Below are 14,892 nucleotides of genomic sequence, written 5' to 3'. Positions count from 1 at the left end.
TTCTTAATTGTCAAGGAGAGCAATCATTAACTCAGTAGATGCTGGTCTGCCACTTCAAAGTTTTCCAATAGGAGTTCTAAGAAAGGTGGGGATCAAAACTGAGTCAAAAGAGGAGCCTCAGATTTTTATCTTAGATGGCCCATTCTGTCTGCATTCCTGACATGCAGTGCAGAAAAATCATACGCACAGTTTTACTTGCCGATGATTTTGTAATGGGATCCAGATAAAATATCTGTTACAGACTCTGTTTCTCTAAATGACTCCTAATAGCCTCTTGGAGGGATCAAGTTGATTTTGGATTAACCTACCTGCTGGTACCAGAGCCTTTTGGGGCTCAGGTGACCAGAACCAAACACAAAGACTGCCTCAGCCTGGATTGGTCACATAGGGAATCCAGATAACAGGCCCTAAATTTGATCCTATTTCTCCAAAGGCTTTAATACATAGAATGGCTTCCCACAATTATTATTATTCCCATTATATCATAGGGGGAAGAGGGGCAAGCATTGCTTAAATGATTTGCCCAGGATCACACAGCTAAGTAGCTGAGTTCAAACTTGAACTCAGGTTCAGTGCTCCATTCTCTGTAACATCTGGCTATCTCTCAATGGCATAAGCCCAGGGAGATGGGTAGACAGAGGCTACCATTTCACAGAACAACTCAGATTGGCACTGGGCTCTGCCGATTTGAAGACATGCAGCTCATTGTAGGAAGCTGTGAGCAATGCTGCCAACTATCTTCTTTTTACTAGATAGGAACTTTACATTCTTGCCCTGTCAAGTTAGCGACTTCTTAATGTGATAAATTGACTTTAGAAAAAGGAAGGAAGAGGCAAGTATTCCACATTCCCTCTCCATATATTTACACTTTCACAAGAACACATTTTTCTAAAAAAGAAAGGCTCACTCAAACACTGAATACCACTTGAGTATTTTTATTCACATCAGAAATGTATATGTGTGTTATATATCATCTTCCTACATATCTGAAATCAGGAGTATGACACTGCTGGTATCCCATGCATCCTGGTCTATGGCTGGGGTTTAGAGGAGGTGTGGAATACATCATAATGTGGCATATATTCTATATTTATGCAAAAGCAATTCCTGCAACCGAACACTCCAGGCAACCAGAAGTCTCAGGCTATCTCCTAACCTCACATTTTGGAATTTAGCCAAATGTTTGAAACAGGAAGGAGAAAGGGGACAGGAAGGAGGAAGGGAACAACAACAAAAAAAAAATAGAATGTGAAAGTATTTATGTATAAGGCACTAAGAGAAATGACTAAAAATAATCTGACTTACTCTTCAATCCAGGGTTTATATATAACACATTGAATGTTGTCCCTTCAGTGTAGTCACCTTGGAGTTTATTTCTTTATTCCAAGGATACTTCAATTGCTAGAAATTTTTTTGCAATGTCTTCTTTTTAAAGTTACCTTTAGTACTCATTAACCATGGGGCATATGAACAATTAAGCCATTGACAATTTTTGTTAGGGAGAGTGTCAAGGTCAGGTAATTAGAACAAATCATTCCTATTAAGTAATTGTAGAGGGGCAGCTAGGTGACTCAGAGGATAGGGAGTCAGGCCCGGAGCCTGGAAGTCTTGGGTTCAAATCTGGCCTCAGATAATTCCTAGCTGTGTGACCCTGGGCAAGTCACTTACTCCCAATTGCCTAGCCCTTACCTCTCTTTTGCCTTGGAAATGATACATAGATTCTAAGACAGAAGGCAAAGGTTTAAAAAAATGTAGTGGTAGATATAGTTAGAGTGCTGATTCAAGATCAGATCAAGATCAGGCTGGCTTGAATTCAGGTCAAGAAGTTTCTTTAAGCTCTAAGTAGAATTAATCCATTATGCTTAGAAAAATTAATCTCACAATACTACATGATATGATTTGGAAGGGAAGAAATTAGAGGCAGGAAGATTTAGGAGTTTATAGCAATAATTCAAAAGTTTCTTCATAAGAGATTACATAATATCTTGATTTTAAATAATTTTTTTTCATTTTGGATTAATTTCAATATGATCTCAAGGAAGCAATATTATTCTTTTTTAATACATGGTCATGGTGGTCTCCATAATAAACTATTATGAGTTCAGAAATATCAAAAAGAAAAATAATATGTACCCATTTTTTCTCAACTATAAAATGAAGGATTTGGGCTTGACAATCCCACAGGTTCCTTCCTCCTCTAAATTCTATGAATCTAACTAATCAAATCTAATCTAACTATTCCTTTAGGATAAATTTTATCAATTTATGTAAATTATTGAAATATTAATTTTACATCTATATATATAGTAAGGGGTATTTAATTATTTGTAGAGATAGCATAATATATAGAGCTCTTTGTCTGAAATCAAAAGATTTTAGGTTTTTGTACCAAACAAAACATATATGTGACCTTGTTCATCTCTTAAGTTTTGTGATTCATTTCCTTATCTGTCAAATGATCAAAATATCTTCTCTATCTACCTCACTGAATTTCCTTGTCAGTCAATCAGTTAATAAACATCATTATTTAATTTCCTAAGAACTGGGGCTACAAAGAAAGATAAAAGATCCTATTCTTACCATTTCCCACATGTCTGTTTTCTTGGATACCCTCATCTCCAGAAACTCATCATTCTTCAAAGATGAAATCAACTCTGAAACTTCCACCTCCTCAGAACTCCCTACCCAGGGCTCCTTCCCTCCCTCTGATCAGAGCTGATAGAAGGTAGACATTGGAGAGCTCCCTGATCCTCCAACATGTAAGGAGGGCACATCAGAAGTTCTTATATCATTTCTGGACTTCATCATCTCTAGAATATCATCCTTCTGCAAAATGAAATCAATTCTGAAGCCTTGACTTCCTCAGATCATTTCCTATCCCTATTGTATTACTTCCCCATCCCCCTGAGTATTACCTGTCCCAGTCTCATTCTAAGCAATGTCTTCCCCTTTAGACTGTGAACTTCTTGAAGGTTGGACCTATTGTGCTATTCATTGGATCTACCCAGTGCACCTTCATTCATTGGATCTACACACTGTATAGTACCTAGTACAGTGTGTGGCATGTAGTGGGCACTAGATTACAGTCTAATGAGGGGCATATTATGCAAAAAGCTTTGTACAAATGAATTGTATAGAGGAAATACTGGAAGTATTATACAAAGAGAGAGGACTAGAATTAAGAAGCAATAGGAAAATTGGTTAATATATACAGAATTTGTAAAATTGCTAAATGTTTTACATACATGTTATTTAATGCTGACCTATGATAAATATGTTCAAGCTTTGATGGAACTTTGGTCCCATTGATTTAAGTACATCTCATTCTATGCTTCTTTTATCCATGTCTTGGCATAAATCATCAACTAGGAGACCAACCCATGTGCTGGTGGTCTCCCTCTATTTCTCTTGATATTGTTTGGAAACCAATTGAGTAAACACTTTTTATATCATGTATCCCTCATTTTGCTATCTGATCAGCTTATATCCTTTTTTCCCCCTATATCTTTCATTGCTAATAACTTTATGCCACATACCTGTGTATCTTTTCAATGGTAATATGCTTAATAATATATTGTAAAAATATTCTCCACCTCTAGTCAGAGAACTGCTAAACTCAATGCAGACCGAAGCATGTGGTTTTTTTCCACCTTTTTTTTTTTTTTGGCTTCTTTTTTTGGCCACATGTCTAATATGGAAATATGTTTTGCATGACATAATTTCTTTTATTTATCTTAGGGTTATTTTTTTCATGATCTTGCCTATATGTTGAGGCTCTGCTCCAATTCTAGGGTGGAGGGAGTTAATGTACCTCCCAGGTGCCATATCCAGTGGATTTACCTGGATCCCACTCCTCAGCCATCAGCTCCCCCTTGTACTATGAGTGCTGAGAATTTTCCTTCCTTGAGGGTTCCCCCAGGTGTGTTTGAACCAGGTCACTTCTCAAACCCCTCAGTATGTGTTTCAGTGGGCAGATCTTCAAGCTCTTCAGAGTGTGCTTGCATTCCTTAGGGTGGTGATGACAAACCTATGACACGCGTGTCAGCACTGACACATGTAGCCATTTTCGATGACATGCAGCCATACAGAGAAGTTGGGGTCCACATGCCAAGGATGAAACATTTGCTGTAGTGTAGTGTAGACACTGTGCATTATAGATGACAATTCTACCTATATTAATTTACCTATTTTGGTTTATTAAATACAGTTATATATTACAGTTATACATTTTTGTTATTTAAACTATAAATATCGTGAAATTGTGTTTTTTTTCTAAGTGACACACCACCCGAGTTATGCTTGGTTTTTTGGTGAATTTTGACACACCAAGCTCAAAAGGTTGCCCATCATTGTCTTAGGGCCACTCCTCAGGCTGCTGATTCCAGGCCTTTCATCTCACCCCAGCAAAAGGGGTCTTTCCAGTTGCCCCTCTGCATTTTCTTTGGGTGAAACCTTACTTCACTCTATCTTCTGTTGGTTCTGTCATCCCAAAATTCATTTTGAGGTATTTTATTTTTCTCTTGTGGTTGTTTGGAGTGGGTTTAGGTGAACTTGGAAATTTCCTTATTCTGCCTTCTTGATCACCAGAAGCCATGATGCACAGTTTCAGATATATGATTGCTATAATGTTTGCCTTCTCAATGGGTGAGAGAAAGGATATAGAGAGGGAAAGGTTCTGGAACTCAACATTTTTAAAAAATGAATGTCAAAAAAGTAAATTTTGAGAAAAATCATGAAAAAGGAAAGTAAAAGAACACATCAAGGAAACCTAAAAGCTACTTTTTAATTGGCTGCTTACTTGGCTTAGACATCAATTCCTTTGTAACCTTCTTTCTTCTTTTCTATCCTTTCTAGTCAAAATCATTAAATGTCCTTTCAAATGAAAATATGAGCAAGAAAAAAATCTAAAAAGCTCTGTCTACCTCCTCTCTACTGTCAATGAATCATCTCATTCACCCTCAGCAATAGAATTATCCCTGCCTTGAGCCACCTTTTTCCCCACTACTACCACAGCTTCAGATTTCCTACTTAATTTTCCTTAATCACCTCAACGTATGCTGTGATTTTGCCCTCAAGCTTTATTTTTAAAGGCCCTTGCCATACTTGTGTATTCATCCTCCATTACCTGCCCTTGCATCTATCTTCAGTCTATGTCTTTATAAAATCTTATTTAGTTGGTGAACTCCTTGTGCATACACATTAATCTTTTTAGACAATTCCCATTTCCCCCTCTTTTCTAGAATTATTTCTCTTTGCATCTTTAGAATGCCATCTTAAATTTTTTTTCATATATTTTGGTAGATTTCTCCTTTTTTTAAAAATCCTTTTCATTTATTTTCTTAAATTCCAGGATTCAGGTCAGATGCTTTTTTGGTCTCCTTTTTCACATGTTCTACATGAAGTAGTCATTTATCTCTGGTGTTCTCAACATTTTCACAATAGAAATCAGTTCCCTTTTGCTAGTAAGAGAATTCCTCCTTTGCTTTGCCCTACAACTTTTAGATAATGAAATTATCAATAAGACAAGTTAAATTATCAAGACAGACTCCATCATGTCCTGTATCTCCAATCTGGTGATAATTTTAAAGCAAGCATTAATGAAAGACAAGTGGGGATAGTCTTTAATATAATATATAAATTAGACTAAAAATACCATATATATGTATATATATGTGTGTGCGTGTGTGTGTGTGTGTGTGCATGTGTGTGTGTATCCTCATTTTCCAACATAATTTTTACTATTTTCCTGCATGAGCACCTTTTCATTAGTCATCAATTTGACTTAATTTGGATAGTCTTATCAAGTTTTCCAGCTTTTTTTCTTTAAAAAAGATGTTGGGATATATAAATGCATAAAAAGAAATTATCTCCATGGTGTTCTTATTGCTTATACTTATCTTGAGCACTCTGAGGCATTCTAACTGTGAGCTCCCCAAATTAGAGTTTCTGATTGAACTTGGATACATAATAAAATACATTCCATTATTCAGCAGTCCGAGGAAGACCAGTGATCCACCCTTATATTTATAGGAAACTTCTTTTTTCTTCTGGTTTCATCTATACAATAAAGATGAAAGGATGTCGATTTCAATATTATAACCACTAAGTATTAACCACTGAAGGAAGCTTCCTGACAATACTTAGTGTACTTTCAGCGTAATAGGTAGTACAATGTATTCTCTTCCCCCTTTTCCAGCATACTTCCATAATTACTAAAAGAACAGAAGGTCACATAAGACTACAGTTTGTTTTGTATTTTACTTTATTGCACAAAGAATTTATCACTTAGTGCTTATCTTACTTACTAAAGACTTTCCCTGTCCTTCTCTACAGTACTTTGGATTAGAGAGAGAAATTCGGTTAACTATATGCCTTAGTGAGGAACAAAAAGCAAATGTTTTTATCCCTCTACAGTCAAAGCATGAAAAACTTGTCATCTATATATTTGTCATCTATTTCATCTTCATGATACTTACCAACAAACTTGACAACCAGAATTTATGAATAGCATGTATAATTTGTTTTGAAATTTATTCAATATTTTTGTTCCTAATGATTCTTTCCTCATGGAAATATTAATATTGTTACAGCATTATTTATTCAATTCCAATGATATATGTGGGTTAAGATGAAAATCATTACTTATAAGTATAATACTGTACTATATTTTCTAATGTACCATCAACATTATAAATGATACTTGAGAACCAAATATGCTTTTTAACAAAAATGACCACCTGTATTTCCATTTATTAACACTCTATTTTTTTTCAGCTTATATTCTCTTCTATACTTTGGACAAAAATACACCAATTGATGACTGGATTATGGAATCAATCAGTGGTGATCGACTGACTCATCAAATTATGGATCTCAACCTTGATACTGTGTACTATTTTAGAATTCAAGCCCGAAATTCCAAAGGAGTGGGACCTCTCTCTGACCCCATTGTTTTCAGAACATTAAAAGGTTTGAAACTTATTTCTATTATCAATAATCTACTCCTACAAGATTTTTCTAAAGTCATTTTAGAGAGAGCTTTAGAAACTGTTCTCCATAATACTTATGGTAGCAGCAGAACTGTGGTGAACATTCTCAGTAAATTGAAATGCACCCTTTAAGCCAAAACCAAACTGTGAAAGAAAGATCTATTGTGTGGTCATGTTTCCTGCAGTCTCCAGTGAGACAGACACACTTAACTTTACTTTCTCCATTTAGAATCCTTTTGGAATTTTTGTATTGATTTCATGTGTATTGACTGCATTCAAAATATAATGAAATCCATCAGCCATTTTATGTAAAGGGATAAAGATGAAAAGCAATGAGTTATGTGAATGTTGTAATGGAACCAACTTTAAGTGTTTTCTTTCAGGGTCTATTGTCCATACAGGAAAAAGAAAGTTTTGAAAATGGCAAGGCAGAAAATTTCATATGGAAGTAATGTGTTTATTTTAAGCAACTGGGGCAACATAGAACATTTTCTTACTGTATAATTTCTGGAGAAAAGTGCTGCATGCTTTATGGAATAAAAATAGCTCCCTGAAGAAGCACAGCTATAACATGCCCTTTAAAAAAAAAAAAAAAAGCTCAAGCATAGTAAACATACCAAGAAAAGGTCTCAATATCAGCCCCTGTTACTGAAAAAATATTGCATTGGATTCTAGAGACAAAGATAATTCAGGAGCTTTTAATCTTTTGATAGATATCTGAAATACTTTGGTATTTCACTAGATGATGGTGAAATATGTTTGCCACATGATTACAAATATGCAAAAAAAGGCATATTTGATCTCTACAAGACGATACATAGTGCCATGGAAAAGGTGATGAATTTAGAGTGACAAGACTTGAATCTGCACCCTACATTTACCATTTAATACCTCCATGACTTTGGGCAAGTCACTTCAACTTTCTTGCCCTCCTTTTCCTCATATGTGAAATGAGAGAGAGAGACACACAAAAAGTCATCTTGGATAACTTATAAGTTAGGCTCGTTTGGTTTTTATTTGTATATTCCTATGATACTATTTTAGTGTACATAGAAAGTAAGGTCCCTGAAGTAGTACCAGAGGCCCCCCTTTTGTCTTTCTAATCTGACTCCCTCACCCCAACCTGAATTCACATTGGCAAGTCTGGGAGAGTAGTTCATAGAGATGAGCTCTCAACCGCCACCATAAAGGCCAAGGAAATAAAGGTGTGGGAGAAAAACACATCTTTATACATATTTCTTGAGTCCCCATTGGTGTTTTCCCCTTTCAAATCATCCTAAGTGATACAATTCATCTTAAACAGAGTTTTGTTTTGTTTTTGAAAAGCTTTGACACATACAGGGAACTAAAGGAAAATGCAGGCAAACTTATTCAGAAGTTTCCCAGTTCAAGCAGTAGATTATGCTAGGGAAGAAGGGATTCTTTGCCCAGTTCAGCTTTTCAAGCACTGCAGAGGATTCTCCTTTTCTCTAATCTGTTTTTTTTTTCCTTTGTCAAAAATTAGAGCTTTCCTCCAGTCAGATCCACTTCCCACATCAAAAGCAGAAAGGAGTCAGCTAGTATCCATTTCTGTCAGCTTCTCAGTTCCAGTGGCTTCTGGTGTCTTGACTTCTGAAAAGAGCTTCTTTTATTAGCATCTCTGATCTCCTACATTTAGCTTCTTAGGTCACTGACTTCTCTCTGCATTCTGATGTTTATCATCTAATCTGACTAATAAAGCCTCAAATCAGAGTGTCTTCATGTGAAATGATCTAGCTCTAATATAGGTTGAGAAAAGCAAAATCTTCATTTCTATTCTATATGGCAGAAATAGTTATTATTATATAATAGTCCCATAGTCCCAGCTTATTTCTTTGATGGTAAATTTCCTCATTAATACATTAGAATGTTCCCAAAACAATCCTATTCAAATTAGCTGCTGGGAAATAATGTACCTCACCTATTTCTATCATCAGTTAGTACTTTCCCTCTATACTACTTTTACCCAAATCTTCTGAGAAACTATCCTCTTACCCCACACTCCAAGGTCCTCAACACAGAGTTTGTGTTTCAAGCTCTTTTATCTGTTTCATTTCTTTCTGATCTTTCAGTAAATTAAAAACAAGCATGCAAAAAAGAGGCAGTACCTAATAATATGATCAGAATTAAAATTTTAGAATATAACCAGTTACCCATGGAAATTAATCTCATTACATCAGAAAAGTGATTGTTAAAACCCTAAACACTTGTCATTTACTCTTTCTGACCATTCTTAGCTTTCTTTTCTGTAGTAGGGGTAAATAGACCATCTCCCTAAAAAATCTATTGAGTGAAAGTAAATTTCATAAAACCATAAATCAATAGAAAAAAGTAAAAAAAAAATGATGATTAGATTAAATCAATTATTTGGCTTCCCAAAAAGTAAGCTTCTGATAACTTGCATAGTGCATGGCTTAGTTTTCCCCTATCTTTAAGGGAAATGGAGGAGGAAAACCTATATTTCTGAGGCACATACAAGTAGACTCAACATGACTCTGGCTTTTGATAGCTACTTATATGTCCACAGAAAACACACAATCAGATGTTCAAATGGAACCCAGAGTTTTCTGTATGACAAATTTTAATAAAGTAGCATGAAGTTTTGTTTGGCTGGTTAGCTGGTAACTAATGGAATAGAAAAAAATTATACATTGCTTTTGAGCTTATGTTAGTCAGGGTTTTAATACTTATCTGACCAATTCAGTTTTCACCCCAAATGATTTATTAGGATATCACTGGTTATTCATTCTGCTACCATGAAATGAGACAAGATAGTACTTTGCAAGCACTTCATCTCCATCACCTAGATGGGTGCCAGCTTAATTTCATGCTTACAATTTGTGCCAACTAAAAGATCTCGGGGAGAGTTTAAAATGAATCAAGGCATCCAAATATAATAAGCATACAGGGTAATGAGACATCACAAAATTCACAAGCATAGATAGATAACCAACCCCAAAAGATTATTTAATGAACTGGATATCATATCCAAATATGTTTATCCAAAAGTATTAAAATTCATCTGGGAAATGATTCCTAGAGATGAGAATATCAGAATATACCAAAAAGATAAATCTAGGAATTTGTTATATCTTGTAATAGTCCATAAGGAATAAATCCAATTCTCTGATATGAATGTTTAATGTCCGCCCTCCTAAATATGTCATGTTCCATAATAGTCAGGGGATTTTTACAAATCTTTCTCTAACCCATAAGGTAAAGGGAAAGAAAAAGCTTCTGAAGTCATGAGTCCATTGTGAATTATGCAAAAATTTTGAAGATTCCTGTCCTTAATGATAATTAACAAGGGACATGTAAGTGACTTGTGTGTCTCTTATCATAATGAATGTTCTGTTTGCAGAAAAAACATCCATCACAAGAAATGTGAAGCCATAAAGGCTTAAATCAACCTCAAAGAAACTCATTCAATTGTTCTTTGGTTTAAGGGAATTTAGCTCACAAAGCTGCTTTAGTAATCCTCTATTTTAACAGAATGCAACCTTCTTTGTTTTCTTTGAGAGACTCATATACAATCCTAAAACCAGGAACCTCAAAGAGGTCTATTGAGAAATGTTACATACAGGCCAGTATTTCTAATTGTGCTTTCACACAGGTATAAGCCAAGACCATTTTCTTAACAGTTAGCCTTCTTGAAGATAATCCTTATTTCTCCTGAAACTAAGTTTGATATGCTATGTTTTAACATTTAGTGAATTCAGTGAAACATCATCTCTGGCAATGGCAAAGGAAATGTAAAGTTAAGAAAATAGCAGCTTTATAATTTTTAATTTAAAAGATACTTTATTCCATTGTAAAATATGAAAAAAGTTGAGGATGGTGTTTGAGGGAATGTTAATGGGTTCTGTTTTGGACATGTTAATTTCGAGGCATTTTTAGGGCTTTCATTTAAAATATGTGGTTGATAATTAGCTATACACAATTGGAACTTGAGGTATTAGATATGGATAAGTAGATTTGGGATTTATTTGAATGGAGAATATATTTTAATAGCTAATTAATTTACTAAGACAATATAGAGAGAAAGGAAGAGCATTTAGAGCAGAGCTTTATGGTATACCCATAGTTCAGGAATATGATAATAGATGGTTAACCAGAAAAGAAAACTGAGAAGGGGCAGGAAAACAGGTAGAAAGAGAACCAGGAGATAACAATGTCAGAGAAAACAAGGAATGCAAAAGTTTTCAAGAGGAGGGAGGGGTCAACATTGTTGAATGTAAGGAAGAGATCAGAAAGGATAAAGATTTTTAAATGGCCAACACATTGGACAGTTAAGAGAGAATTGGTAACTTTGGCTGGAGGTTTCAGTTGAGTGATGAGTTCAGATGTCAGGTCTCAAGAAGTGAAGGGTAAAAGGAGAGAAAGCTGATTTAGAGGTTTTTATTTTGTTGTTGTTGTTTTCCTACTAAGATTTTGGTTGCAAAAGAGAGAAAAAATAAAAGTCTATCTCTTGAAGGGATTAGAAAACCAAATGAGATTTGTTTGTTTATTTGTTTGTTTTAGAATGGGAAGGCTTAGGCCTGTTTCATTGAAGTTGGGAAGGAATAATTAGGAAGGAAAATATCAAGAATCAATAGACAATGATAATTGTTTTGATGAGTTGTAATCTGCTAAAAAATTTAAGTGGATAGAATCAAGGGCATATGTATAAGATTTGATGTTGAAAAGGAGAAGGGCAATCTTATTATCAGAGATGGGAGGAAAGGAAGAGATAATAGAGGATGCCAATCACCTATTTTTAAGTTTAAGTTTTAAGAAATAGTTCACAGTAAATTATATTAATTTTCTCTCAAAAAATTTGTATGCCTATCTGAGAGGATATGGAAGTAAAGGGCTTTGGGGAGTAAAGAAGCAATATCTTAGAATATCTTTTGTGGGAAGTAGGGGATTACCTAGAAACAATAAGAACCTCCTTGAATTTAAATAACAGAAATTTTTAATAGACTCAGTCAACTTAGTGTTTTAGATTTGTTTAATAACACATGAGTAAGAGTAGAAGAGATGGATGGTGAGAGTAATCTAGGGCTGGAGTTTTTTTAAAAAATGAGCAGCAATGGAAAGAGTATTTGTGAGTAGAAGATGTTGCACATCTGAACTATCATTTGAGAAAGCAGATTATTGGACTTAGAATATACTAAGGAGTAATATATAAGAAAATATTAGAGATGATGAGTTCAAAGAAAATATTTAGAAGGAATTAGAGAAAGTGTATAAAAGATGATTGAAAATAATTGTCAGCTAAAGGAATATCCAAGTCTTTGATCAAGGAAATGAATCATATCTGAGTTATGATGAGATCTAAGAAGATAACAGTACTAAGTGTGACTGGGCTAAGGTAGAGAACTAGAACATGGGATTTAAGGAGACTAAGAAATTGACATATTAGAGTGTTTAAGGGAACATTAAAATGAATATTGAAGTCCCCTAGTATAAGTACCAGAGTTAAGGAGAAGAGAAAGACTGAGTCAGGTATGAAACTTCTTCAGAAAAAAAAAGGGAATGATATTTTTGTAGGGGCTGGTGTGTGTAATAGATAATAATCAATGGGAACTCCATAGGATGAAAAAAAAAATGGACATGATGAAGGTCAAATGAGAAATTGTTGAGTGATGGTAGAAAAAGGAGTCTATAAGCAACCATTAAGAGCAAGTTGTTTTAAAAGGGTAATAATAGAACTTTATTAGTCCTACCACCCTTATCACTGGGTATCAAGTGAATTGTAATAGTCATAAAATATTTATAGTCAAAAAGTAAGAGTGGGCGGTATCTGAAATGGACTTAACAGCCAATGTGGTCCAACCACTTAGTAAAAGAGAAAGAAACTGAAGTTCAGAGAAGAAAAGTGACTTGCTAATTTTTACTCAGTTATTTGGTGGCAACTTGAGACTTCTCCAAATTCCTTCCCCATTGTTCTTTCTATTACACTATATTGCCTTAAATCTTTAGTCATGAAGTTAAATGGTAATTTCATTCTATGATATGGACTAATCATATTTATCTTTGTTAAGAATTTAGTTTCCTTATCTATAAAATGAGGGAAATGGGAGAAATTCTCTAAAAATTGAGTGGAAAATAGTAGATTGAGCCTTGGATTCCAGATCAGAAAACCTGGGTTCAAATCTCATATTCTGACACAAATCTGACCGAGCAAATCATTTAAATGTGCAGGGTCCTGGGCAACTCTTTGAGTTTAATCTTGCAGAACATGTCCTGATACATATTGGTAAAATGAATTTCTTAATTTAAGAATTCATTTCACCCCTAAAATATGTCATAGGACAAAAGAAAGACTAAAGTCTCTAAAACACTATAATGCTATGATCTTATAAAATCACTACCTTATTTTACCTGTGAGGGCAGTCATATCATCTTAACAAGTGACAGAAACCAACACAAATCTTTGGCACAAACTGCAAATCTTTTTCTCAACTCCAATAAAATTTAAACCAAAGAATTTGTTTAGTTCTCCTTTGGAACATACCAGAGTATGGTACTTTAAATGAAGAAAATCAAAGTTATATCAAGGCAGTCATTAATAACTACAGAAAAAAGCCATAAGGTTACTGTGAATATGGAATTTCCATTAAAATGCACATTAATTCTAGTCACTCTGTAGGAAAAAAAAAACCTTTTTAGTTAAGTCTATGGATAATGAATGCACTATGCTGAAGACAAAAGGAAAAGTGAATAATGAAAATGAAGGACATAGAGCAGATTTTCTTTTACCATCTACAAATATTTCCGTTAAAATGAGTATGTGCTGCTAAAAATCTTATAAAGGTACCCCCAGTTGGTTATGCTTATTGAATGTATCTTTAACATTCTTAACAACTTGAACATTGAGAGGTCAAAGATATTGTTCCCTATTTTCCTTTTACCTCAAGCAGTTTTTGTGGCAGCAAAGTGACCTCTGATACTGTATTGGAGAACATATATTTTTATCTCTTCATTGATATCTCAATATCTCTGGGATCTCTGGTATGGGTTTTCCCTCTATCTCATTTGCTAGATTTGGATCTGTCTTTACATAAATCTTCTATATCAGTCCCTCCCATTTATCAAAGGTATTCTTCTGGCTCTTATTTTGTGGATATCATTGTAACACTTGAATTATCCATTTTTTTTCCTCCCTTCTTTCTGTTTCAAAAGATCACTTGCCTTTTTTGGCTAAAAATGTTAAACACCAAAAAGCCAAGAACAGATTCCTTTGGTACTGAAATGAAGACCTTCCTTGAAACTAACACTAAAATAGCAAAGGTGACTCTTGGAGCCAGCCATATAACTAGTTTAAATTTTCCTGAAATATAGAGGAATATACCCTATATATCACCATCTTGTCCGCAAAAATAGGATGGAAACTTTGTCAAATGTTTCATTTTATAGTCATAGATATCCTTGATGATATCTTTTATGCCATTCACAAAACACATAATTAATAATACTGATTTTTAAAGTAAGAAAATAGTTTGAAAACTATAGTCCAGTGAGTTTGACTTTCATTTTTAATAAATCCTAGAATATAATAAATAAGTGGTTAATTAACATGAAAAAGGGCATCAATTAGCATATAAAGTCAGCATTACTTGATCAAGAACTATAGATGTCAGTCTCATCTTATTTCCTTTTTTTAATGGGGTTACAAATCTGTAAATATGGTTTACCTAGATTTTAACGAAACTTTGGACAAAACCTTTAATGCTAGTTTTGAAGAGCACCACTAAAGATTTGGGATCATATAGTTAAGAGGATTCAAAACTTGGTTAAGGAGCTGGCACCAGAATGATTTCAGTATCAAAGGAAGGCATATTTGAGAGTTGTTACAAAGGTAGAAATGACAGTCCTTAATCCCTGTTAGACCCTATATTGT

General features: G+C 34.4%; 1 protein-coding gene across 1 annotated transcript in view; it reads left to right on the top strand.

Moving 5' to 3' along the window:
* DCC (DCC netrin 1 receptor) overlaps positions 1–14,892 on the top strand; it is a 941,371-nt gene that overhangs the window by 792,242 nt on the left and 134,237 nt on the right. The window contains 1 exon segment of the mRNA XM_044681552.1: positions 6,775–6,969. Within this exon segment, the coding sequence (XP_044537487.1) occupies positions 6,775–6,969 (195 nt within the window).

The sequence above is a fragment of the Gracilinanus agilis genome, chromosome 1, assembly GCF_016433145.1.
Source record: "Gracilinanus agilis isolate LMUSP501 chromosome 1, AgileGrace, whole genome shotgun sequence".
NCBI lineage: Eukaryota > Metazoa > Chordata > Mammalia > Didelphimorphia > Didelphidae > Gracilinanus > Gracilinanus agilis.
This window is presented reverse-complemented; position numbering and strand designations above follow the sequence as displayed.